Below are 27379 nucleotides of genomic sequence, written 5' to 3' on the forward strand. Positions count from 1 at the left end.
CAGATAACAGGGTAGCTGTCTCTGTTTTCTTCAACAGTGTTAGGGGAGGAAAGACTCGAGCGCACTCACCTGCTGCACCTCCTCTGTCCACAGCTGGCCAGCATTCAGAAACAGTGACAAACTTGTCAGGTCAAGGAACCACACAAACTGATCACTCCTCACAATCAACAACTTTCATAACTGCCTGGAGCCGTTATGCTAGGGAGGTTTAATGGTGTCAACATTCATGCACAGACACATTCACAGGGAGGAACCAAAACAGGGAGCTGTACACTCCTTATGATAATGAATAAGCACATGCACAACACTGAAACACGAGCCAAACACATTCACCTCAAGGTGGAACAGGAATGTTTCGCAAGGTTACTGAAGTACTGAATCTGGCATTCTAAAGAATTTTTACCATTCATTACCATTAACCAATATTACAATATATATCATCTATTTATAAGGATATTAATGTAAAATAAAATGGTATTAATATTAAAATTCTATACTAATTTGTCTTAAAAACAAAACACTAAAATCAATTGTTTTAAATGCTACAAATGAATTTACACATTATATTATGTATAAAAATGTATTTACATTTTTTGCTAAAGATTACATTTTACAGTGTTAATAAATTATTAGTTTAATTTAAATATTGAAAAGAAAATTAAGAGTTAGATGATGCCAAATGTAATCTAAATGTAAAACAGAGGAAATGAGTATCACAATATCTAATATCATGATAAATTATAAATATATAAATAAATTAAAAATATCTATTTTAATTTGGATAATTGATATTGTTCATCTTAATGTTAGCTGAGACAGCACAGTCACAGAAGACACGGATTCATATATTATCAACGCACAGACCACACCAAACACAGTAACTGCATTCTGTTGCCCTCAAAAGTAAAAGAAATGATGTGTTAAGCACATCTCACAAATCAGGATGTGCATTTCCCAGCACTGAGGTTTTGAGCGAACACAAAAACACATACATTGACACTGCTATTTCTGTTCAGTTAGACAGAAATACAAGCATGTGTTGATCAAGATGTGTTTTTTTGAATGTAAAAATGTTCTTTCCGCAGAATGATTCTCTCCAAAGATGGTGGATTTTGTGAAGGGCAAGAGAGGGCAGATGTTTTATTAGACACAGCAGACAAACCTTTAGCCACCTGACATGCAAGAAGCTGAGCATGTAAGAAAAGTGAGCCACATACTCCTCTCCCAGCGGAGAGCTTGAGTTCAGCTCCTTCGGACGGAGGGGGGCAGGCAAGCAGAGGGACAGAGAGAGAGACATAATGAGAGAGAACTGTGGAAAATAAGAGAGGTTAGAGATCCAAAGGTAGCAGTGCACGCACGAGCAAAAGGGCGTTTAACACAAGCATCACCTCTGCTAGTTACACGCGCTAAGAGCATTAGAGAGCTGGCGGCTAGCGTGGGAACGAGGAAAAAACAGCTTTCACTCTTCTAAATCCATTTTAGGTTAAGCTAGAAATGCCACTAAAGAAAAAAACAGTTTATTATAGCATTCTCTCTATGTGTGTGTGTGTGTAAAATACTAACTGCAGAACGAGCATCAGCCACTCTGGCCTTCTTCATTCTGTTTTTGGCTGCATCCAGATCTAGACGCTTATTCTGAAGCAGTTTGCGCTCTTTCTGTAAAGATAAATGAAACGGTTTAAAAGATCAAATGTATAATATAATATATTGTGGTCAAAGGTACTGTATGTTCAATGGTATGCTGATGCTCACAGATATGGTTTTAAAATCTCCCTCAATGAAGTTCCTGAAGGGAGTGAGGAAATTGATGGCGGAGCTGTGAATGAACTCTTTCTCTGCGCTGCCTAACAGCTTCTCAGTCTCCCCACATTTAACAAGAGCACTACCTGCAGCACATCAGAGGATGACAAGACATTCATCTCAGCACACACACTCATTGAGATACATTCATCAGCTTGGAATTACATTCACGGAATACGGAGCTCACAAAGAGTATTTCGATGAAGATTGACAGCCACACTTCTGGGTTCTTTCACACTATCCTATATATACACACACACACTACTGTTCAAAAGTTGATCAGTGACAGTAGAGTCATTAATAATATTACACAACTTATAATGTATCTATTTTAATGCTTTTATTTTGAACTTTCTATTCATCAATGACCCCTTTAAAACAAAATGTATCACGATCTCCACAAAAACATTAACCAGCACAACTGTTTTCAACATTGATAATAATAAGAAATGTTTTTTGAGCAGTAAATCATCATATTAGAATGATTTCTGAAGGATCATGTGACACTGAAGAGAAGACTGGAGTAATGATGCTGAAAATTCAGCTTTGACATCACAGGAATAATATAACAATATATTCAATAAGAAATCAGCTATTTTAAATTGTAATATAATTTCACAACATTACTGTTTTTACTGTATTTTTGTTCAAATAAAGTAAGCCTTGCTGAGCTTAAAAGACTTCTAGTATACACATATATCTCTAGATACATAATTGGATACATATTAGTTGTATAAAGAGTATAAAATTAGTTGTATGACCGTGGCCTAATATACTGAATTAATCTAGCTTATTATTAGAAAGCACAAAATAAAGATACAAAAGAATGTATAATTAACTCAAGTCATGAGTGAAGGTGTCATTTCTTCACTATAAACCATACGTATCCCTTTATAATAACAAACATTAACAAATTGATGATTAACAGATCGATAGAAAGCTGCTTGTCTGAAGAAGTGTGTTTGCTTTTTGTGACGTCGCAATAATTTCATGGACATAGCCCCAAAAACTAGCGGAGACCGTCAGGGTCCAGGATCAGAGGGACGAGATCACGTCATGAGCTTACCGTACGCAGTTCCAGGTCCGAACTCGTGTCCCGAGTCGATCATGCACTCCCCTAGCAACTCGTGGTTGTTGGCACGTGTTGGGACTTTTTTGTCCAGCTTCTCGTAAAGGAACTCCTCCATCCGGACATCTACACACATCAGACAAATTCAATTAAGACGGAGTCAGATGAGACCACATGCAACCTATTAAGCAAGGCCTGTCACCCACAGGCACACATTACTGCTGCTGAATATCAAAAAAAATCTTACAAAGACTTACTATTGATATGTGTGCTTGTCAAGAAAAAGAAAATCATGAGCCTTCCCCTTTATGCTGCTTGGGAAATAAAGCAAAGTAAACCTCTAAAAGCCAAAATAAAGATAGAGATTTGTTTCTTTCTTAATTTTATGACAGCCTAAGATCATAAATGCAAGATATAAGCCACATTGTTTTGACTTCCTGCTAAACAGCTAAAAATACTCTGGGTCCTAATCCCATTGCAAGGAACATACGGGGAACCTAACACTGTTCTCCTGCAATTAGGGTTGCTGCAATAGTGGGATGATTTCACAAACTGTCATGCCAAGTTCATTTCCTCTCTACTGGTGATACAAATGAGCACAAATGGTGACTTGCAGTATTGCTGAACTACAGTCCTGTTTAATCGCACGCATTTCTTCTTACTAGGGTTCGGCTGCAGCACAACTTCGGTCTGTTTCATGATCTTCTCCGTCCAGTGTTTGGTGGATTCTGCCCGAATCAAAAGGGTCTCCAGGTGGGCGTCCAGCTCAGTCTTCTCCGCCTGCCCAAACGTCTCCTCTGTGAGCTACATGGATTGCAAACAGTTTGTTGACAGACAGTTCTGACACATGACATTTCAGTAGTATAGTTCACATATTACATTTGACTTTATACAGTTGACAGTGTTAAAGTTAACACATTCCTGCTGTGGCTTCAAAACCAAAACCTAGTGAGCTGCTGACCTTAATAGCATTTCCGGCGAACATATGACTTTTTTCCACTGTTAACATGAATAATACAATTATATACTTGGGTCATTGACAAATAAAGCTTCACAAAAGGTTTTTTTAAATTATTTTTTTAAATCTTTTCAAAACTGATATAATGCATATTTTTGAGTCATGAACAATGTGTTTAAACAAGTTTTCAAAGTGTATACTTTTAATTCATTTTTGACTGTTTTTATGTCAGGCGGTACAACCAAATAGTTGTATGTATTGGTACTGTAGTTGTACCACCTGACATGGAAAGAGTACCAACCTACACATACTTGAAATTAGCAGTTTTTACCAGTATTTGAAAGAGATCTACAAACCTTTTCACTCTGCCACAAAGATCAGTTGGGCTCCTCTGGATGATGCATTATCATGTTTACTATTATTACATTGTCTATTCATAATAAAAGAGGCATGTTTGTTTTCAGATGCCACCCTAACTTCTGAGAATATACAAATTGCTGGACACATTTTTTTTCTTCAGTTTTCTCAACAGCTTTAAAACTTCTGCCATTTATATATATAAAAAATATATATTAAAGGTTTTAAACCTAAAATAATGCTATAGTATTAAGTTTTTTTTTTAAGACACCATTTTAAATAGTTTTCTTAGTATATTCATTTGTTCGGACAGTTGCACCACCTGAGATAGCAAAACATAAAATAATATGTATTTTTAAATGTACTAAAAATTAATTCAAACTAAATAGGTTTTAAAAAATAAAGTGATATGTCAAGCATTTAGGAAATAATGCACTTGACCACAAAAAATATGCATGTCATGTCCAATGGCCCATTTATATCAAAATAAAAACAAAAATCAACTAACTGGCCCCTATTTAGTAATTAGTACAAACCAGTAATGTTGTAGTAGCATACAACAAACTTGCCACAAATAATAATGAACCATTTTATTTCTTCTGAAAGGAATAATGAACAAAAGCTAAAAAAAACAAAAAACAAAACAAAATAAACAACCTGTCACCACCCCAATGTTGTTCTAAACCAATGAATTTGAATTAATATGTATTTTCTGTAAAGCACCAAAAGGAGAAATACAGTTATGGTCACCAGTCTCTTTCATGTTATGGTAAAAAGAAGTAAGGAGTGAAATGGTGACTTCGGCTGTCAGTTCATAACAATCTGCTTTTGTGGAGGAGTGAGAAGTCATACAGACAGGTGAGTAAATGAAGACACACACAACTGTCAATTTGACTGTTGACTGTACTTTTAAGTAAAGTAAATAAAAACAGTCTAAAAACAAACACAAGAGACTAAACGCCTCGTCTTGAGGGTTTTAAAGTAATTTAAAGACATTAACGTTATACCTGCACAGCACGGCTGAGGAAAGTGCCCGCGTCCGCTGCTAGTCGTCTAACGTTGAACTCCATGTCTGTGTTTATGAATAAACCGATGTTTTTAAACCTTCAGTCTGAACTGAAGCCTGTTAGCAAACACAGATTAGCCTGCTATAGCCTCTCTCCGTCCGGCCAAAACACTTGTGAATTCAGCTCGCTTTGTTGTGATAAGCGTGTAGTCCATGTAAAAACAACGCAACTGGAAAGATATCTAATGAAAAATAAACGCGTGAGGCTGTGTTAAGGCTGTCTGGTGTGTATTGTGATGTATCTGTCAGTAGTGTAGCTGCTAACGCAGAGCAGCAGCTGTTGTGTGTGTGTGTGTGTGTGTGTGTGTGTGTGTGTGAGTGTGAGAAGAGAGGAAGGACAAACTCAACGAGAGCCAGCGGGTGTGTCCCAAACCATAGTGTGTGCTGCCTAGTTAGCAGTTTGGCTATAAAATATAACAAATACAGTCTGTCTATAGTATTTGGAAAAATAGTATTTGGTTTTGATAAAGAAAGAGTGGGAAAATGAATGTTAACTTAATATTTGGCACCTTTAGCTTGACAAACTAAAAAAGTGAAGCATAGATAAATCATGCATTAGGCTAATCCATAGATAATTATGAATAAATCAATACATAATAGGAAATAATAAATAAAATTAGTAATGTTGTGAGAGGCTAAATGGAAAATAACGAGTGTCTTCCATAGCCTGACAAACATAAAAGCATAAATAAATAACATGAAATAAATAAAAACAACATAAACTAATTTGCTATAAAGTATAATGTAAAAAGAAATATTTTAAATTTAATAAATTATTTTTTAAAAAACAAATACAATGTTTTAGGTTGTTAAACAAAGCCCGGAATAATAGGAAATTACAAATAAATAAACCAAATAAAAGATGGTGATATGAACAATAAAATATCAAATATTACTGCTTGCTTCGTGTTAAAAAAAAAATGGAATCCTTTTAAAGTATTGTTTTTTTTTCTTCTTCCTGATAAAAACAATTTATTCTCTCCCCATGAGGTCTATGAGTTTTCATGATGTCCACTAGAAAGCGCTATCGGTCAAAACAGGTAATTGAGTGATATTTATTTGACTTTTTAGTGCAATAATAACAAAACAGATACAAAGTGTTTCATTGAATATTAGTTTAATGCCACAAAATGACAGAAAATGGCATTTATATATGCCATTTTCTGCAAGCATTGTTGTGATTTAATAAAACAAATGTATCAAGTTATAACTTTTTACTATTTTAAGCTACAACTTTCATGAACTGTCTCATCAAAATCACAACCATGGAAGATGATCTTTAGGCAAAAGAAAAAAAATCATAAGAACATGTATGATTTTATATTCATACAAGTTATTGTCCACGTATTAACTTTGCATACTAAAAAGTTAAAGCTGTTGGAGATTAACAACTTTCTTTGCAAGATCTAACAAAGTGTTATATCGCAAAGTCTTGCTTTTCCAGGAACTTGGGATTCCTTCAACACCAACCTGAAAACAAACAAACAAGTGTCACAGTATTAGATATTGAGAGCCATTACATTACGCAAAAGTTACTGCATAGTCATTCTGTCATGCATGTACCGGTATGACATAATCACCTGATGAAAGATTGGAATTGATTGCTCAGTTAAAGATAAGTGTTCAACAACAAATAACACAAGAAGAATTTGACCTTGATTACATATAGACTACTTTGTATTATGATAGAACAATGTGGTCAAACAGATCACAAGGTCATTGATATATTTCTGCAGTACCTGAGCTCCAATGCAGGCGCCAATGAAGGAGCTCCTGCTACAGGTGCATCCACCGCAGCTCATGGCGTCCCGGACAGCCTGCTCATAGCCACTGGCAGTCAGAACCCCATGCAGCGCCGCCTGGAACGCACCTGGCAAACCTGAGGGACGCGACATAGCCCGTGACTGACAATCTAAAAAATATGTTATCTAAAAAATAACAACAGAACTGAATGCTTCAGCTAAAGAGACATGGGCCTACAGTATAGTGTGCATATGATAAGACTTCAGAGAATAATACGATATCAGCTGCAGGTTAACTGAATGTAACTAACCTCAGGTATTTGGAAACACAGTGGGAATGAGCTCTTTGGGTTTCTTGCTCAGATTGTCCTTTACTTGATGAATGTGCCCTAAGTTAGAAAACAAAAATAAGATTGATTATATTATCTACGCACAGTGAATGACATGATTCGCGGGGTTAAATGATGCATTAGCCTCAGCTAAATAGATAGTGATACAGTATATGTGGCTTCATCTGTGAAGAATCCAGCTCATAATACAAATAACAGTACCAAGCTGCTTATACCAGCTATAGCTTTGTCCAACTCCTGAGGGTTTTTTCTGTTCGGGTCATTGAGCTGTTTTAGCACTGCATCCAGGGCCTTGGGATCAGAACCATTCAGGATGAAATGCTCCAAGAACCTGAAGAAAGAGCAACTTTTAACACTGGCATTTCCCATCATATTAAAGAGATCAGTTCATACACTATTTCCTCACACAATTTAAACTGTCATATGCCACCATCTAAGTATCATATTGGAAACTGAAATAAATAACCTAGTTGTATGTACACGTGTCACATGATCTCATGTTGTCAATCATATACTACCAACCTAGCAGCAGCGAGAGTTACCGCCACACATATGTCGTTGTTTTGTGTGACACGGGTGGCTTCCTCAACCCTCTCTAACATCTCTGGCTTTCCAGCATAGCACGCTACAATGGGAGCCAGCTTTGCCACTCCATCTATTTGATTATCAGTTTCACAACCTGAAACATGTCACAATAAAAATGTATTGTGGTTTAACTCCTTCCAATTTACATAGAATGTTCTTATAATTATACGTTGTGTTTTGTGTTTATTAACAATAATGTGGCTACACAAAATATTTAGGAGGATGGTTATCTGACAATACCTGTCTCTTCCTTGCCTGCATCCACATTTTTAATAAAGCTCTTAAGGCTTGCTTGTCTCCAGGGTCCCTCAATAGGTAGTTGAGGCCTGGGAGCTTGAGAGAAAAAATGATAAAACAATGAATAATTCAAGAAAATGTCTCAAGTTACGACTGTAACCCTTGTTCCCTGAGAAAGGGAACTCGAACTGCGTCGATATGACACTTTGGGGACCGCCCCCAGCGTAACACGTCTGAAGCATGAATGAAACCAGTCCAATCCTATTGGTGTTGCGTGATGACGTAGAGTGTGACGGCACACCCGGAAGCTACAAAAGGATGCCGTCACACAACAGCGTTAGCTTCGCGATGAAGCAAGTAGCTCCCAGACAGGAGGAGGCATGGCGGAAGGACGATGTTTCTCAGGGAACAAGGGTTACAGTCGTAACCCGAGACGTTCCCTTTCAAGGGAACTCAAACTGCGTCGATATGACACTTTGGGGAACGAGTACCCACTATGCCACAACGACACCTGCCTATCCCAGTGTGAAAAAGAAAATCATGAGCCTTCCCCTTTATGCTGCTTGGGAAATAAAGCAAAGTAAACCTCTAAAAGCCAAAATAAAGATAGAGATTTGTTTCTTTCTTAATTTTATGACAGCCTAAGATCATAAATGCAAGATATAAGCCACATTGTTTTGACTTCCTGCTAAACAGCTAAAAATACTCTGGGTCCTAATCCCATTGCAAGGAACATACGGGGAACCTAACACTGTTCTCCTGCAATTAGGGTTGCTGCAATAGTGGGATGATTTCACAAACTGTCATGCCAAGTTCATTTCCTCTCTACTGGTGATACAAATGAGCACAAATGGTGACTTGCAGTATTGCTGAACTACAGTCCTGTTTAATCGCACGCATTTCTTCTTACTAGGGTTCGGCTGCAGCACAACTTCGGTCTGTTTCATGATCTTCTCCGTCCAGTGTTTGGTGGATTCTGCCCGAATCAAAAGGGTCTCCAGGTGGGCGTCCAGCTCAGTCTTCTCCGCCTGCCCAAACGTCTCCTCTGTGAGCTACATGGATTGCAAACAGTTTGTTGACAGACAGTTCTGACACATGACATTTCAGTAGTATAGTTCACATATTACATTTGACTTTATACAGTTGACAGTGTTAAAGTTAACACATTCCTGCTGTGGCTTCAAAACCAAAACCTAGTGAGCTGCTGACCTTAATAGCATTTCCGGCGAACATATGACTTTTTTCCACTGTTAACATGAATAATACAATTATATACTTGGGTCATTGACAAATAAAGCTTCACAAAAGGTTTTTTTAAATTATTTTTTTAAATCTTTTCAAAACTGATATAATGCATATTTTTGAGTCATGAACAATGTGTTTAAACAAGTTTTCAAAGTGTATACTTTTAATTCATTTTTGACTGTTTTTATGTCAGGCGGTACAACCAAATAGTTGTATGTATTGGTACTGTAGTTGTACCACCTGACATGGAAAGAGTACCAACCTACACATACTTGAAATTAGCAGTTTTTACCAGTATTTGAAAGAGATCTACAAACCTTTTCACTCTGCCACAAAGATCAGTTGGGCTCCTCTGGATGATGCATTATCATGTTTACTATTATTACATTGTCTATTCATAATAAAAGAGGCATGTTTGTTTTCAGATGCCACCCTAACTTCTGAGAATATACAAATTGCTGGACACATTTTTTTTCTTCAGTTTTCTCAACAGCTTTAAAACTTCTGCCATTTATATATATAAAAAATATATATTAAAGGTTTTAAACCTAAAATAATGCTATAGTATTAAGTTTTTTTTTTTAAGACACCATTTTAAATAGTTTTCTTAGTATATTCATTTGTTCGGACAGTTGCACCACCTGAGATAGCAAAACATAAAATAATATGTATTTTTAAATGTACTAAAAATTAATTCAAACTAAATAGGTTTTAAAAAATAAAGTGATATGTCAAGCATTTAGGAAATAATGCACTTGACCACAAAAAATATGCATGTCATGTCCAATGGCCCATTTATATCAAAATAAAAACAAAAATCAACTAACTGGCCCCTATTTAGTAATTAGTACAAACCAGTAATGTTGTAGTAGCATACAACAAACTTGCCACAAATAATAATGAACCATTTTATTTCTTCTGAAAGGAATAATGAACAAAAGCTAAAAAAAACAAAAAACAAAACAAAATAAACAACCTGTCACCACCCCAATGTTGTTCTAAACCAATGAATTTGAATTAATATGTATTTTCTGTAAAGCACCAAAAGGAGAAATACAGTTATGGTCACCAGTCTCTTTCATGTTATGGTAAAAAGAAGTAAGGAGTGAAATGGTGACTTCGGCTGTCAGTTCATAACAATCTGCTTTTGTGGAGGAGTGAGAAGTCATACAGACAGGTGAGTAAATGAAGACACACACAACTGTCAATTTGACTGTTGACTGTACTTTTAAGTAAAGTAAATAAAAACAGTCTAAAAACAAACACAAGAGACTAAACGCCTCGTCTTGAGGGTTTTAAAGTAATTTAAAGACATTAACGTTATACCTGCACAGCACGGCTGAGGAAAGTGCCCGCGTCCGCTGCTAGTCGTCTAACGTTGAACTCCATGTCTGTGTTTATGAATAAACCGATGTTTTTAAACCTTCAGTCTGAACTGAAGCCTGTTAGCAAACACAGATTAGCCTGCTATAGCCTCTCTCCGTCCGGCCAAAACACTTGTGAATTCAGCTCGCTTTGTTGTGATAAGCGTGTAGTCCATGTAAAAACAACGCAACTGGAAAGATATCTAATGAAAAATAAACGCGTGAGGCTGTGTTAAGGCTGTCTGGTGTGTATTGTGATGTATCTGTCAGTAGTGTAGCTGCTAACGCAGAGCAGCAGCTGTTGTGTGTGTGTGTGTGTGTGTGTGAGTGTGAGAAGAGAGGAAGGACAAACTCAACGAGAGCCAGCGGGTGTGTCCCAAACCATAGTGTGTGCTGCCTAGTTAGCAGTTTGGCTATAAAATATAACAAATACAGTCTGTCTATAGTATTTGGAAAAATAGTATTTGGTTTTGATAAAGAAAGAGTGGGAAAATGAATGTTAACTTAATATTTGGCACCTTTAGCTTGACAAACTAAAAAAGTGAAGCATAGATAAATCATGCATTAGGCTAATCCATAGATAATTATGAATAAATCAATACATAATAGGAAATAATAAATAAAATTAGTAATGTTGTGAGAGGCTAAATGGAAAATAACGAGTGTCTTCCATAGCCTGACAAACATAAAAGCATAAATAAATAACATGAAATAAATAAAAACAACATAAACTAATTTGCTATAAAGTATAATGTAAAAAGAAATATTTTAAATTTAATAAATTATTTTTTAAAAAACAAATACAATGTTTTAGGTTGTTAAACAAAGCCCGGAATAATAGGAAATTACAAATAAATAAACCAAATAAAAGATGGTGATATGAACAATAAAATATCAAATATTACTGCTTGCTTCGTGTTAAAAAAAAAATGGAATCCTTTTAAAGTATTGTTTTTTTTTCTTCTTCCTGATAAAAACAATTTATTCTCTCCCCATGAGGTCTATGAGTTTTCATGATGTCCACTAGAAAGCGCTATCGGTCAAAACAGGTAATTGAGTGATATTTATTTGACTTTTTAGTGCAATAATAACAAAACAGATACAAAGTGTTTCATTGAATATTAGTTTAATGCCACAAAATGACAGAAAATGGTATTTATATATGCCATTTTCTGCAAGCATTGTTGTGATTTAATAAAACAAATGTATCAAGTTATAACTTTTTACTATTTTAAGCTACAACTTTCATGAACTGTCTCATCAAAATCACAACCATGGAAGATGATCTTTAGGCAAAAGAAAAAAAATCATAAGAACATGTATGATTTTATATTCATACAAGTTATTGTCCACGTATTAACTTTGCATACTAAAAAGTTAAAGCTGTTGGAGATTAACAACTTTCTTTGCAAGATCTAACAAAGTGTTATATCGCAAAGTCTTGCTTTTCCAGGAACTTGGGATTCCTTCAACACCAACCTGAAAACAAACAAACAAGTGTCACAGTATTAGATATTGAGAGCCATTACATTACGCAAAAGTTACTGCATAGTCATTCTGTCATGCATGTACCGGTATGACATAATCACCTGATGAAAGATTGGAATTGATTGCTCAGTTAAAGATAAGTGTTCAACAACAAATAACACAAGAAGAATTTGACCTTGATTACATATAGACTACTTTGTATTATGATAGAACAATGTGGTCAAACAGATCACAAGGTCATTGATATATTTCTGCAGTACCTGAGCTCCAATGCAGGCGCCAATGAAGGAGCTCCTGCTACAGGTGCATCCACCGCAGCTCATGGCGTCCCGGACAGCCTGCTCATAGCCACTGGCAGTCAGAACCCCATGCAGCGCCGCCTGGAACGCACCTGGCAAACCTGAGGGACGCGACATAGCCCGTGACTGACAATCTAAAAAATATGTTATCTAAAAAATAACAACAGAACTGAATGCTTCAGCTAAAGAGACATGGGCCTACAGTATAGTGTGCATATGATAAGACTTCAGAGAATAATACGATATCAGCTGCAGGTTAACTGAATGTAACTAACCTCAGGTATTTGGAAACACAGTGGGAATGAGCTCTTTGGGTTTCTTGCTCAGATTGTCCTTTACTTGATGAATGTGCCCTAAGTTAGAAAACAAAAATAAGATTGATTATATTATCTACGCACAGTGAATGACATGATTCGCGGGGTTAAATGATGCATTAGCCTCAGCTAAATAGATAGTGATACAGTATATGTGGCTTCATCTGTGAAGAATCCAGCTCATAATACAAATAACAGTACCAAGCTGCTTATACCAGCTATAGCTTTGTCCAACTCCTGAGGGTTTTTTCTGTTCGGGTCATTGAGCTGTTTTAGCACTGCATCCAGGGCCTTGGGATCAGAACCATTCAGGATGAAATGCTCCAAGAACCTGAAGAAAGAGCAACTTTTAACACTGGCATTTCCCATCATATTAAAGAGATCAGTTCATACACTATTTCCTCACACAATTTAAACTGTCATATGCCACCATCTAAGTATCATATTGGAAACTGAAATAAATAACCTAGTTGTATGTACACGTGTCACATGATCTCATGTTGTCAATCATATACTACCAACCTAGCAGCAGCGAGAGTTACCGCCACACATATGTCGTTGTTTTGTGTGACACGGGTGGCTTCCTCAACCCTCTCTAACATCTCTGGCTTTCCAGCATAGCACGCTACAATGGGAGCCAGCTTTGCCACTCCATCTATTTGATTATCAGTTTCACAACCTGAAACATGTCACAATAAAAATGTATTGTGGTTTAACTCCTTCCAATTTACATAGAATGTTCTTATAATTATACGTTGTGTTTTGTGTTTATTAACAATAATGTGGCTACACAAAATATTTAGGAGGATGGTTATCTGACAATACCTGTCTCTTCCTTGCCTGCATCCACATTTTTAATAAAGCTCTTAAGGCTTGCTTGTCTCCAGGGTCCCTCAATAGGTAGTTGAGGCCTGGGAGCTTGAGAGAAAAAATGATAAAACAATGAATAATTCAAGAAAATGTCTCAAGTTACGACTGTAACCCTTGTTCCCTGAGAAAGGGAACTCGAACTGCGTCGATATGACACTTTGGGGACCGCCCCCAGCGTAACACGTCTGAAGCATGAATGAAACCAGTCCAATCCTATTGGTGTTGCGTGATGACGTAGAGTGTGACGGCACACCCGGAAGCTACAAAAGGATGCCGTCACACAACAGCGTTAGCTTCGCGATGAAGCAAGTAGCTCCCAGACAGGAGGAGGCATGGCGGAAGGACGATGTTTCTCAGGGAACAAGGGTTACAGTCGTAACCCGAGACGTTCCCTTTCAAGGGAACTCAAACTGCGTCGATATGACACTTTGGGGAACGAGTACCCACTATGCCACAACGACACCTGCCTATCCCAGTGTGAAGCTGTCTCAGGCACAACTAGGACAAGAGCACCTGTGCACCAGGTGTCGATGGGAGGCCCAGACTGTAAAATCTTATGAATGTGTGCGGAGTGGCCCAGCCAGCCGCATCACAAATCTCATGAATTGGTACCCCTGAAAGAAGGGCTCTAGAGGACGCCATGCCTCTAGTAGAGTGAGCCCTCACAGCCAAAGGTGAAGGCAAACTGCGCACCTGATAGGCCAGGGAAATAGCCTGAACAATCCAGTTACTGATGGTCTGCTTGGATGCAGGAAGCCCCTTCCTGGGCGACCCGAAACACCAGCAACTGGTCCGCCTTTCTCCACTGAGAAGATCTCTGAACATATGTCAAGTGCTCTAACAGGGCAGAGCAAATGAAGTCTACCCTCCTCCGCCATCACGTGAGGTGGTGGATGAAACGCCTGTAGAACCGTTGACCTCGCCAAATTAGACGGCACCTTCGGGACATAGCCCATAGCCTAGGGTGCAGGATGGCCTTAACTCTCACAGCAGCAAACTCCAGGCACTGAGGAGATATGGAGAGCGCCTGGAGATCTCCTACTCTCTTAAGAGAAGTAATGGCAAGGAGAAATACCACCTTAAGCGACAGGTTCTTAGCCTCAGCCAACTCCAGTGGTTCGAAGGGGGCCTCAACCAACCCTTCGAGAACCACTGCCAGGTCCCATGTGGGAATTCTGGTCCGAGTTGCAGGTCTCATCCTCCAGGCCCCACGGAGGAAATACAGTGCTATGCATAAGTTTAGACACCAATGTGTACATGGAAAGTACATGGAGTACTTTCCATAAGATCATCTCTCAATGCAAATCAAACCAGCTATTAGGCTAACTGAAATAAAACCATGCCAATCTCTAGGTATGGTGAAGGCTATGTGATGTTGTGGGGCTATTTTAATTCCAAAGGCCCAGGGAACTTTATCAGGATGCATAGTATCCTGGATCCATGAAGTAACTGGCCTTTAAAAATAAAAATCTGCCTGCCTCTATGGGAATTTAACATAGGGGTGTCCAGACTTATGCACCCTGTATTTTAAGGAAGAACATTTATTTATTTACGATACATTATTCATTCACAAAGAAAATTGGTGTCCTTAAAGGTTGGATTTTTCCTAATTTTTTTAATTAAGGCATTAAGTTTCCAAAAGATGATTTTTTATTCCTCTTTTTAGTCAACTTTAGCATGGGTGTCTAAACTTACGCATAGCACTGTATATGACCAGCTGATGTCTTCCCAGAGGCCCATCACTCAGAGGAGTGTGGAAAGCCGCAATGGCAGCCACATACTCCTTGAGTGTGGATGGGGAAAGACCAGCAGAGAAGCGATCTTGGAGAAACTCCAGCACTGAAGCCATCAGGCAGTTAACTGGGTCCACTTCACGTTCTCTACACCAAACGGTAAAAACATTCCGTTTTAGGCCATACAATTTCCTCGTGGAGGGAGCTCTAGAGCTCTACTCCTGCCGACAAGCCAGCCTCTAGGTACTGTGCCCCCTCAGGGGCCAGGCCCAAAGCTTCCACAGCTCTGGGCGAGGGTGGAATATTGAGCCCTCTGCCTGTGTCAGCAAGTCCCTCCTGATGGGAATCTCCCATGGAGGGCCGTCCAGGAGCGATATTATATATGAGAACCATACTCAGGCCGGCCACAACGGGGCTACTAACAGTAGACTGGCCCCGTCGTGATGGACTCTCTCTAGAATGCGTACAGACGTAGCCTCGGCCACGTCTGCACCAAGGCATCCAACCCCACCGGGGCTGGATGTGTGAGGGAGAACCACAGTGGACAGTGTGTCGTCTCTTGAGACGCAAACAGATCCACTTCCACTGGGCCGAACCTCTCGCATATCAAATCCACCACGTCGGGGTGGAGTCTCCATTCCCCGGGCCTCAGCCCCTGCCTTGACAGGATGTCTGCTCCTAAGTTCTGGTCCCCTGGGACGTATTGCTCTGAGAGACAACAGTTTTCCTTGGGACCAGAGGAGTATCTGATGCGCCAGTCTGCATAGAGGGCGCGATCTCAGACCCCCTTGGTGGTTTAAATAGGACACCACTGACATGTTGTCTGTTCTCACGAGAACGTGGTGACCTTTGAGGTCTGGGAGGAAGCTCCTCAGAGCCCGGAAGACTGTCAACATCTCTAGACAGTTTATGTGCCAGGAAGAATCCTGGTCCTGCCACAGACCTCTTGTAAAGCGGCTGTCCGTGACCGCGCCCCAGCCCGTGAGGGATGCGTCTGTCGAAATGGCTTTCCGGCGACATGACGCTCCCAACACAGGCCCTTGGGACAGAAACCAAGGTTTCCTACACATTGATAGGGAAAGAAGGCATCTGCATGTAATCCTTATCATGCGGAATGGATTTCCCCTCGGAGAAAACCCCTTGGTTTTCAACCACCACTGTAGGGCCCTCATGTGCAGCAGGCCGAAAGGTATCACGGTGGACGCTGCTGCCATGAGCCCTAACACTCTTTGAAAATGTTTCACAGTGATGGCTTGGCCTAGCTTTATCCTGGTCACCATGGCCAGGATGGACTCGATCCGTGCAGAAGACAACTGTGCCCGCATCGTCACCGAGTCCCACACCACTCCCAGGAATGTGGTTCTCTGGGCTGGTGCCAACACGCTCTTTTTCGTGTTGAGTCTCAACCCCAAGCTCTGAATGTGGCCAAGGACGACATCTCAATGCCGAACTACCAGATCCCGAGACTGGGCCTCAGCGGGGCCAGAGCTGCATCCATGCACTTGGTGAATGTGCGAGGGGAGAGTGCTAGGCCGAATGGAAGAACCCGATACTGGTACGCTTTGCCCCCAAAAGCGAACCTCAGGAACTTCCTGTGAGAGGGAAGGATGGAGACGTGGAAGTATGCGTCCTTCAGATCTATCGTGACAAACCAGTCCTCGGACCTGATTTGGTTCACGATAATGGGAATAGTGAGCATCTTGAACCTGAACCTCCTCAGAGACCGATTCAGATGCCTTAGATCTAGAATAGGACGCAATCCTCCATCCTTCTTTGGAACTATGAAGTAGAGTTTTCTACAGTGCGCAGGACCCATGGCGATATGTTGGAGAGGCTTTGCCATGCCTCGGCAAAATTCACCAGGGGAATTCACCCTCGGGGCTGGTGTCGAGTGTTTTGTGAGAGCCCTTGACGATACCCCGAAGCGGAGGACCGGCAGGGAATAATCGAAAATGACTCTCGTTGTACGGACGCAAATGCTGCCTGGCCACAAGCCTGTGGGGTGGACAGAGCAGCGTGCGTTCGCTGGAAACTGATGTGTCCCAAAGCGCCATTGGCGGCGGGATACTGACACCAGTTTCCTGAGCGCCCGACGAGAGAGGAGACCTCGATCGCTCTCTCTCGTGGGGGGCGGCCCTCAGAGGTCCCATAGCAATTAGGACCTCTTTCCCTTCGCCTTCTTGGCCTGAAGGACGGTTCTCAAATCTGCCTTCTCAGGAGGCTGTGGGTGGGAGCACTGTCTTGAGTCCCAAGCTCTTTGAGGGGGAGCTCTAGAAGCGACACTCTCCTTTTGGCCCTGCCGGTATGAGGAGCTTGATGACGGCTGTGGCTGCCCACCGGCGGCAGCCTTCCTGGACCTCGAGCGGCGAGGGATATATTACCTGAAAGCTGCGCTATGTTTCTTTGCTTCCTGGAACCTGTCGACGACCGTATTAACCGCGTCGCCGAACAGGCCAGTTGTAGAAACAGGGGTGTCAAGAAGAAAGGCCCTATCTTTCTCTTTAATGCCTGAAAGATTGAGCCACAGATGCCTCTCCGTGGTTACCAGAGCTGCCATGGAGCGGCCAATGGCACGGGCCGTCTCCTTGGTATCCCGGAGAGATAGATCCGTGGCTCTGCGCAGTTCGGCAATATCGTCTGGTGTTGGACCCTCGACTTCATCGAGGTCCCTTAACAGGTAGGCCTGGTACGCCTGCAAAATAGCCATGATGTGCAGGCTCGCATCAGCCCGACCTGCCGCCATATATGCTCTGTCCACTAAGCCAGATGTCATACGACAGGGCTTAGAAGGCAGCGCTGGGGCTTTAAGAGATGGCGCCGCATCGGGGCCAAATAGCTGGCCAAAGGTTCTTCAACATGCGGCATCATCCCATAGCTGTTCTCCTTAGCCCCCACGATGTTACTATAGTCTAACACCGGGGGATTAGACAGGCGCTTTGAAAATGGCCTGTTCCATGACTTACACAACTCATTGTGTAAGTCTGGAAAGAATGGTAAAGCCCTGCGTGGAGGCTGTGATCTGTGCTGCAGAAAGCGATCATCACGCTTGTAGTCTCTCTTGTGGCCAATTAATCTTTAACTTAGCCACTGCACGCGTCACAACATCCACAAGCTCCTCATATTTCACAGGTGTAGATTGGGATGGCACAATAGTTCATTAAAATTCCCTTTCCCCGACGCTGAGCACGTCTAATTCCTCAGAATCAGACAGCTGCAGGACGGGATCCTCGACCCGAGCGGAAGAAGCCGCGAGGCGGGCTTCCACACGGGGAAAGAGGGGATCTGAGCTATCAGACGAGGACAGAGAAAGTGCCGAAGCAGTCTCAGTCGCATCTGCTAGCTCTCTCTGCGAGCCCCATGATCTGAGCCGCCGACCCGAACCGCGGGGAGCGCGAGCCTGGCCGGCTTCATCAAATATAGCCAAGCGGGAGCGCAGCACTCTGATGGGAAGTGCTTCACAGTGGCCGCAAGTAGGGTTGGATATCGAGAACCGGTTCCATTTTAGAACCGGTAATAAATTTCCATAAACCGGGTATTCGATAAGACGCACGCATTACGATTCCTCTTATCGATTCCTGACTTTGGGACAGTTGCAAATTCGTTATTTCAAATGTAGGCGCGCGGCAAGCACGTTCATATTAGAAGCGACGTGGGCGCGATGAGCATGCGGTGCGTAGCGCTCATTTTTGCAGGCACGCTTTGTGCCTCAGCGAGATGAAAACATCTCAACTTTTCAGAATGCCGCAAGCGTTGCGCAGGTCATGTGACAAAAAACAACTGATCTTTCTGTAACATCGAAAGCTCGACCGAACAGCTGATCATAGCTGAACAGGGCGGGTTTTTATTTCTCATCTCCATAAATATATCTAGTATCCTAGTAAAGCTAATGCAAGGGCTATAAATCAATTAATCCTTTGCTGATACTTCCTCGCCGTCATCATGGAGAGCACAGTTCATGGTTGCATAGCAACGACAGACGCCACGGGAGCGCAAGCGCTTGTGGAAAGGAGGAGAAAGCGGTGCGGCCGTGCTTTTCCATGCATTTTTAGACGCGATATGTGAACGGTCACTAATTCAGGAATCTATGTGGCTTAAAATCATTTTTGTTTTGTTTAAAATGGAGATCACGATTACATACATCAGACAACTACTCAGAATAACATGTTTAGTCTAATAGTCTATTTAAAAAAAACTCGTTTGAATAATTAATTCAAACACTAATTAATTCAGTGTCTCATAAATACTTGTTTAATTAATGAATAATTCACCGTTTTTGAACTAATCTCTCGAGTCTTCTTGAATAAATAATTCAATGGAAAAAACAGTCGATTTTTGCCACCTACTGGACTGGAGTAATAATGTAATCAACACCTTTATATGAAGAGACTCCTTTCACTTTAGCCATTTTATTGGTTATTGTTTAAAATTGGCAAGAATAAAAGGTAGACATATTTATTCAAGTATTTGCCCTTTTTTCTCCCTCCAAAAAATATTGGAATCGGAAACAAGAATCGATAAGAACCGGATTCGATAAGCAGAATCGGAATCGGAATCGCTAAAAATGAAACGATACCCAACCCTACCCGCAAGCAGCCCCCTCTAGGGCTGCCCGGGCATGCTGCGCTCCCAAACAGTGAACACACATCTCGTGAGTGTCCCCACCCGTAATATAGCGAGGGCAGGGGTGCACACACTGATGAAACTGCTCGCTTGCCATCTCTTTTTCTTTACAATATAAAGACAAACAACACCAAATAGACAATTCACACAACAGAGAGCGCTTGCTGAAGAGTGAAAGCTAACGCTGTTGTGTGACGGCATCCTTTTGTAGCTTCCAGGTGTGCCGTCACACTCTACGTCATCACGCAACACCAATAGGATTGGACTAGTTTCATTCATGCTTCAGACGCATTATGCTGGGGGCGGCCCCCAAAGTGTCATATCGACGCAGTTCGAGTTCCCTCGAAAGGGAACTCAAATTTGAAAACAGAACAAATCTAACCATCTGCTTGGGGTTATGAGTCAAAATGACAGACAAACGTGCAGGCATGGTTATCATTGTTAACTAAAACTAAAACATGAAATTGAAAGATGAAATAAAAAAATTAATATTCATATTAGAAAAACTTAAACTAAAGAAAATTAGAAGTGTTACTTAGGCAACTCACTGAAATAAGTTTAAGTTGAAGCACTAAAATTGAACTAAAACTGAAATAAAATTAAATTAAACGTGAATAGCAGTACAAAACTAATAACGTCTCAGGTTACGACTGTGTGACCGGTGTCTGAATCACGTGTGCAAACACGACAATTTCATTGGCCAACGACAGTGTATGACGTCATTACCGGAGCGCCAGTGAGTATAAGAGGGAGCCTGCAATGTACGTGAAAATGTGGTATTTGCACACGTGCTTTAGACACTGGTCACGCTGATGGCGTTCCCCATAGGGTCAATCCATATTTTAAAGCTAATTCAAAATATTAGTAAAAATTATAAATAATACTCGAACAACAGGTGTGTTTTAAATGTACATTTATTTAAAATAATTAAAAGTAAAATAAAATATTAGGACATACTATATATGAAGAGTTCAGATGCAAAAGCCTCTAAGTGCCATCTGAAATTTTCTTCTAGAATGATAATTTTTATCAAGCTCGTATATTTAAGTTCCGTAATTTCACTTAAATGACAATTAATAGGTCATTTTCATTGTCATTTAAGTGAAATTACTGAACTTAAATATACAAGCTTGATAAAAATTATCATTCTAGAAGAAAATTTCAGATGGCACTTATTGGAATATTTCAAGAATAACTCATAAAAAAGTAAATAAGATGAAAATTTGTGCAATGGATTTAATCTACCTCCTTTGTCTCTGTAAGGATCATTGACTGGTGTGTCATATTCAGATCCCGGTCCAAAGAACTTGTAGGTGCGCTGCTTCAAATCTTCCACATTCAGACCTGTTAACCCACAAACCACAACATGGGAAAATAACATGATGCTACACATAGTATCATAGTCAAGCTTTCATATAGCTACAGACTGGAATGTATCATGTTCTAATTGTTCTGTTGAGTATTTTTCACCTCCACACTCAGACAGGGACTCCAGGAGCACGAAAGCTTGATCTCCATAGCAGCTCTGCTGTCCAGTGTTCCTCCTGTAGAACGGGTTTGCAGACTCCGGGTGGAACTCAGGCTGAGGGCTTTTAGAGAGTAACACACTCAGCTTCTGCAGGTCATAGACCCAGTGGAGCGGTTGTGCTGCAGGGTATATGAACACAAATAGGTACACATTACCTGCTTCTATAATTAATTACTGTAGTAATGACAAGAAGAACCATGTGTGATTACATAAATTGCAATGTCATACATGTGCATGTTCTTCAGCAGTATTACTCAATGCTTATAAAAACAATTACATTTACTGTAACACTGTGATGTCAATTCATGGACTGTGATAAATTACAGAACGTGACTCTGTTGTTATATAATATTTTGTAACTAGTATTCGTAAGTAAGTCAAACCTGCAGCATCGGCCACAGCTGAGGCAACGATAGCTCCGATAGCCCTGTCAGCCAGGGCAAGAGCCATCTGTGACAGCGAGATAAAACGAAACATTAGAGAAACTGTATCATGCTCACCTAAGCTTAGAATATATTCAACGTACACAACTGAAACTTGTACTAATGTTTAATACAGTTTAAAACAAAAGTGTTTCTCACCTTGAAATCCTATATTCTTCAAGCGGAATCTGAAGTTTGAAAGTTGCACAATGAATTTAATGTGGAAGCGCTTGTGTTGTGTTCATAGAGGTTGTGTTATGGAACTGCGTTTCCCGTGCTGCTGATTGGACGGAATTAAGCACGTGACAACACAGCGCCTCACATGCACGTGCTACGTCGAAAGAGTGAGAACATAACGAGTCTCTTCCATAGCCTGACAAACAAAAGCATAAATAAATAACAGGAAATAAATAAATAAAAACAACATAAACTAATTTGCTATAAAGTATAATGTAAAAAGAAATATCTAAAATTTTAAATTTAAATATATGTATTTTTAAACAAATACAGTGTTTTAGGTTGTTAAACAAAACCCGGAATAATAGGAAATTACAAATAAATAAACCAAATAAAAGATGGTCATATGAACATCAAAATGTTAAATATTACTTTTTGCTTCGTGTTTAAAAAAATGGAAACCTTTTAAAGTATTGTTTTTTTCCCCCTGATAAATAAAAACAATTTATTCTCTCCCCATGAGGTCTGTGAGTTTGCATGATGTCCACTAGATGGCGCTATGAGTAGATGAGTAGTATTTATTTGACTTTTGTGCAATAATAACAAAACAGATACAAAGTGTTTCATTGAATATTAGTTTAATGCCACAAAATGACAGAAAATGGCATTTATATATGCCATTTTCTGCAAGCATTGTTGTGATTTAATAAAACAAATGTATCAAGTTATAACTTTTTACTATTTTAAGCTACAACTTTCATGAACTGTCTCATCAAAATCACAACCATGGAAGATGATCTTTAGGCAAAAGAAAAAAAATCATAAGAACATGTATGATTTTATATTCATACAAGTTATTGTCCACGTATTAACTTTGCATACTAAAAAGTTAAAGCTGTTGGAGATTAACAACTTTCTTTGCAAGATCTAACAAAGTGTTATATCGCAAAGTCTTGCTTTTCCAGGAACTTGGGATTCCTTCAACACCAACCTGAAAACAAACAAACAAGTGTCACAGTATTAGATATTGAGAGCCATTACATTACGCAAAAGTTACTGCATAGTCATTCTGTCATGCATGTACCGGTATGACAATCACCTGATGAAAGATTGGAATTGATTGCTCAGTTAAAGATAAGTGTTCAACAACAAATAACACAAGAAGAATTTGACCTTGATTACATATAGACTACTTTGTATTATGATAGAACAATGTGGTCAAACAGATCACAAGGTCATTGATATATTTCTGCAGTACCTGAGCTCCAATGCAGGCGCCAATGAAGGAGCTCCTGCTACAGGTGCATCCACCGCAGCTCATGGCGTCCCGGACAGCCTGCTCATAGCCACTGGCAGTCAGAACCCCATGCAGCGCCGCCTGGAACGCACCTGGCAAACCTGAGGGACGCGACATAGCCCGTGACTGACAATCTAAAAAATATGTTATCTAAAAAATAACAACAGAACTGAATGCTTCAGCTAAAGAGACATGGGCCTACAGTATAGTGTGCATATGATAAGACTTCAGAGAATAATACGATATCAGCTGCAGGTTAACTGAATGTAACTAACCTCAGGTATTTGGAAACACAGTGGGAATGAGCTCTTTGGGTTTCTTGCTCAGATTGTCCTTTACTTGATGAATGTGCCCTAAGTTAGAAAACAAAAATAAGATTGATTATATTATCTACGCACAGTGAATGACATGATTCGTGGGGTTAAATGATGCATTAGCCTCAGCTAAATAGACAAGTGATACAGTATATGTGGCTTCATCTGTGAAGAATCCAGCTCATAATACAAATAACAGTACCAAGCTGCTTATACCAGCTATAGCTTTGTCCAACTCCTGAGGGTTTTTTCTGTTCGGGTCATTGAGCTGTTTTAGCACTGCATCCAGGGCCTTGGGATCAGAACCATTCAGGATGAAATGCTCCAAGAACCTGAAGAAAGAGCAACTTTTAACACTGGCATTTCCCATCATATTAAAGAGATCAGTTCATACACTATTTCCTCACACAATTTAAACTGTCATATGCCACCATCTAAGTATCATATTGGAAACTGAAATAAATAACCTAGTTGTATGTACACGTGTCACATGATCTCATGTTGTCAATCATATACTACCAACCTAGCAGCAGCGAGAGTTACCGCCACACATATGTCGTTGTTTTGTGTGACACGGGTGGCTTCCTCAACCCTCTCTAACATCTCTGGCTTTCCAGCATAGCACGCTACAATGGGAGCCAGCTTTGCCACTCCATCTATTTGATTATCAGTTTCACAACCTGAAACATGTCACAATAAAAATGTATTGTTGTTTAACTCCTTCCAATTTACATAGAATGTTCTTATAATTATACGTTTGAAAAACATTTAAATTAATTTGTGTTTATTAACAATAATGTGGCTACACAAAAATATTTAGGAGGATGGTTATCTGACAATACCTGTCTCTTCCTTGCCTGCATCCACATTTTTAATAAAGCTCTTAAGGCTTGCATGTCTCCAGGGTCCCTCAATAGGTAGTTGAGGCCTGGGAGCTTGAGAGAAAAAATTATAAAATCATGAATAATTCAAGAAAACTCAAATTTGAAAACAAAACAAACCTAACCATCTGTCTGGGGTTATGAGTCAAAATGACAGACAAACGTGCAGGCATGGTTATCATTGTTAACTAAAACTAAAACATGAAACTGAAAGATGAAATAAAAAAAATTATATTCATAAAAAAGCATATTAGAAAAACTTAAACTAAAGAAAATTAGAAATGTTAAAAGTTTAAGTTGAAGCACTAAAATTGAACTAAAACTGAAATAAAAATAAATTAAACATGAATAGCAGTACAAAACTAATAAAACATCTCAGGTTACGACTGTGTGACCGGTGTCTGAATCACGTGTGCAAACACGACAATTTCATTGGCCAACGACAGTGTATGACGTCATTACCGGAGCGCCAGTGAGTATAAGAGGGAGCCTGCAATGTACGTGAAAATGTGGTATTTGCACACGTGCTTTAGACACTGGTCACGCTGATGGCATTCTCCATAGGGTCAATCCATATTTTAAAGCGAATTCAAAATATTAGTAAAAATTATAATAGTATATAAATAATACTAGAACAACAGGTGTGTTTTAAATGTACATTTATTTAAAATAATTAAAAGTAAAATAAAATATAAGGACATACTGATATATATATATATATATATATATATATATATATATATATATATATATATATATATATATATATACACCTTTCTTATTAGAATTAATAAAAATAGCTGTTGTAATGTAGAAAAACAAATATACCTTGGAATATTTCAAGAATAACTGAAAATGAAAATGTGTGCAATGGATTTAATCTACCTCCTTTGTCTCTGTAAGGATCATTGACTGGTGTGTCATATTCAGATCCCGGTCCAAAGAACTTGTAGGTGCGCTGCTTCAAATCTTCCACATTCAGACCTGTTAACCCACGAACCACAACATGGGAAAATAACATGATGCTACACATAGTATCATAGTCAAGCTTTCATATAGCTACAGACTGGAATGTATCATGTTCTAATTGTTCTGTTGAGTATTTTTCACCTCCACACTCAGACAGGGACTCCAGGAGCACGAAAGCTTGATCTCCATAGCAGCTCTGCTGTCCAGTGTTCCTCCTGTAGAACGGGTTTGCAGACTCCGGGTGGAACTCAGGCTGAGGGCTTTTAGAGAGTAACACACTCAGCTTCTGCAGGTCATAGACCCAGTGGAGCGGTTGTGCTGCAGGGTATATGAACACAAATAGGTACACATTACCTGCTTCTATAATTAATTACTGTAGTAATGACAAGAAGAACCATGTGTGATTACATAAATTGCAATGTCATACATGTGCACGTTCTTCAGCAGTATTACTCAATGCTTATAAAAACAATTACATTTACTGTAACACTGTGATGTCAATTCATGGACTGTGATAAATTACAGAACGTGACTCTGTTGTTATATATAATATTTTGTTACTAGTATTCGTAAGTAAGTCAAACCTGCAGCATCGGCCACAGCTGAGGCAACGATAGCTCCGATAGCCCTGTCAGCCAGGGCAAGAGCCATCTGTGACAGCGAGATAAAACGAAACATTAGAGAAACTGTATCATGCTCACCTAAGCTTAGAATATATTCAACGTACACAACTGAAACTTGTACTAATGTTTAATACAGTTTAAAACAAAAGTGTTTCTCACCTTGAAATCCTATATTCTTCAAGCGGAATCTGAAGTTTGAAAGTTGCACAATGAATTTAATGTGGAAGCGCTTGTGTTGTGTTCATAGAGGTTGTGTTATGGAACTGCGTTTCCCGTGCTGCTGATTGGACGGAATTAAGCACGTGACAACACAACGCCTCACATGCACGTGCTACGACGACTGTTTTTGTACATTTTAAATATATAGACACTATTATGATTTAACCAAATAAATAACAGATTACTAAATAAATAACTAATTATGTTATTTAAAACGAATTCATTTAGATATATTTGCTACTAGACGATTCATTCATATTCTTTGAACCACGGCACACTATAAAACCGCTTTCATAAAGTTGTCTAAAAGTTCTAAAAGAAAAAACAAATTAATAAGCAAACTAATTTTACTTGAATACTCACTCACTCATGGCCATTCATCAATTACTGGGGAAGTATAAGAGAACGTTTGCACTATCTGTGTGAGTTCGCTCGTAAATCAACTTCTCCATCGTTGTATTATGAATGATCAGCTCTCTAAAGCCATGTTTAATCCATCTGGAATGTCCTAAATTCCCAGTGAAAGGCCTACTTCACCATTAAAAAGCTAAACGATTGCCTTATAAACTAGCCCTCATACTACTACTACTACTACTACTACTACTACTATTACTACTACTACTACTACTACTACTAAGTATCCCTTTGTAATATTCTTAACGATTTTCTTTTATTTTGGACATTATTAATCATACAGGTTGGTCAAATAATTTATTTACAGTTATACAGCGTATTACAAACCCCTTTAAAGTCAGTATATTTAGAAGAGGAAAGAGAAATCTGCAAGAGGTTTTACTTTGAAGACCTATTATAGTTTGCATTAACCCATCAGATAGTAAACTAACGGAAAAG

At 39.4% G+C, this 27379-nt stretch overlaps 3 protein-coding genes and 1 pseudogene across 8 annotated transcripts in view; all 4 read right to left on the reverse strand.

The window, feature by feature from the left end:
* Nucleotides 1–5572, reverse strand: part of sh3glb1b (SH3-domain GRB2-like endophilin B1b) — an 8713-nt gene extending 3141 nt beyond the window's left edge. The window contains exons 1-7 of one of the 5 annotated variants that reach the window (XM_079875760.1): nucleotides 5192–5572; nucleotides 3532–3673; nucleotides 2867–2995; nucleotides 1753–1886; nucleotides 1564–1656; nucleotides 1163–1249; nucleotides 70–93 (exon numbers count right to left, since the gene is read on the reverse strand). In XM_079875760.1, coding sequence (XP_079731886.1) covers nucleotides 70–93; nucleotides 1163–1249; nucleotides 1564–1656; nucleotides 1753–1886; nucleotides 2867–2995; nucleotides 3532–3673; nucleotides 5192–5254 — 672 coding nt within the window. In that variant the 5' untranslated portion in view covers nucleotides 5255–5572. Of the gene's footprint in view, nucleotides 1–69; nucleotides 94–1162; nucleotides 1310–1563; nucleotides 1657–1752; nucleotides 1887–2866; nucleotides 2996–3531; nucleotides 3674–5191 lie in introns of all 5 variants that reach the window. The other 4 variants (XM_079875758.1, XM_079875761.1, XM_079875759.1 and 1 more) reach the window with 4 other exon arrangements.
* Nucleotides 5573–6289: 717 nt separating this feature from the next.
* LOC307161180 (crystallin J1C-like) lies at nucleotides 6290–11104 on the reverse strand (annotated as a pseudogene). Its single transcript, XR_013824068.1, has 8 exons — nucleotides 10736–11104; nucleotides 9075–9216; nucleotides 8168–8260; nucleotides 7865–8021; nucleotides 7558–7673; nucleotides 7304–7381; nucleotides 6990–7129; nucleotides 6290–6720 (listed from the first exon to the last, which is right to left on the reverse strand). The product of XR_013824068.1 is annotated as a crystallin J1C-like (transcript).
* A 717-nt stretch (nucleotides 11105–11821) lies between these two features.
* LOC307161179 (crystallin J1C-like) lies at nucleotides 11822–22740 on the reverse strand. The gene is made up of 10 exons (XM_079875766.1): nucleotides 22207–22740; nucleotides 22009–22075; nucleotides 21568–21744; nucleotides 21343–21441; nucleotides 13700–13792; nucleotides 13397–13553; nucleotides 13090–13205; nucleotides 12836–12913; nucleotides 12522–12661; nucleotides 11822–12252 (listed from the first exon to the last, which is right to left on the reverse strand). The coding sequence occupies exons 2-10, from the start codon at nucleotides 22073–22075 to the stop codon at nucleotides 12151–12153; spliced, it is 1029 nt and encodes a 342-aa protein (XP_079731892.1). The 5' UTR covers nucleotides 22207–22740; the 3' UTR covers nucleotides 11822–12150.
* A 45-nt stretch (nucleotides 22741–22785) lies between these two features.
* LOC307161177 (crystallin J1C-like) lies at nucleotides 22786–27361 on the reverse strand. Its single transcript, XM_079875763.1, has 10 exons — nucleotides 26468–27361; nucleotides 26270–26336; nucleotides 25827–26003; nucleotides 25602–25700; nucleotides 24678–24770; nucleotides 24359–24515; nucleotides 24052–24167; nucleotides 23797–23874; nucleotides 23483–23622; nucleotides 22786–23215 (listed from the first exon to the last, which is right to left on the reverse strand). The coding sequence occupies exons 2-10, from the start codon at nucleotides 26334–26336 to the stop codon at nucleotides 23114–23116; spliced, it is 1029 nt and encodes a 342-aa protein (XP_079731889.1). The 5' UTR covers nucleotides 26468–27361; the 3' UTR covers nucleotides 22786–23113.
* Between the last annotated feature and the right edge of the window lie 18 nt (nucleotides 27362–27379).

Source organism: Squalius cephalus, assembly GCF_949319135.1.
Source record: "Squalius cephalus genome assembly, chromosome: 7".
Lineage (NCBI taxonomy): Eukaryota > Metazoa > Chordata > Actinopteri > Cypriniformes > Leuciscidae > Squalius > Squalius cephalus.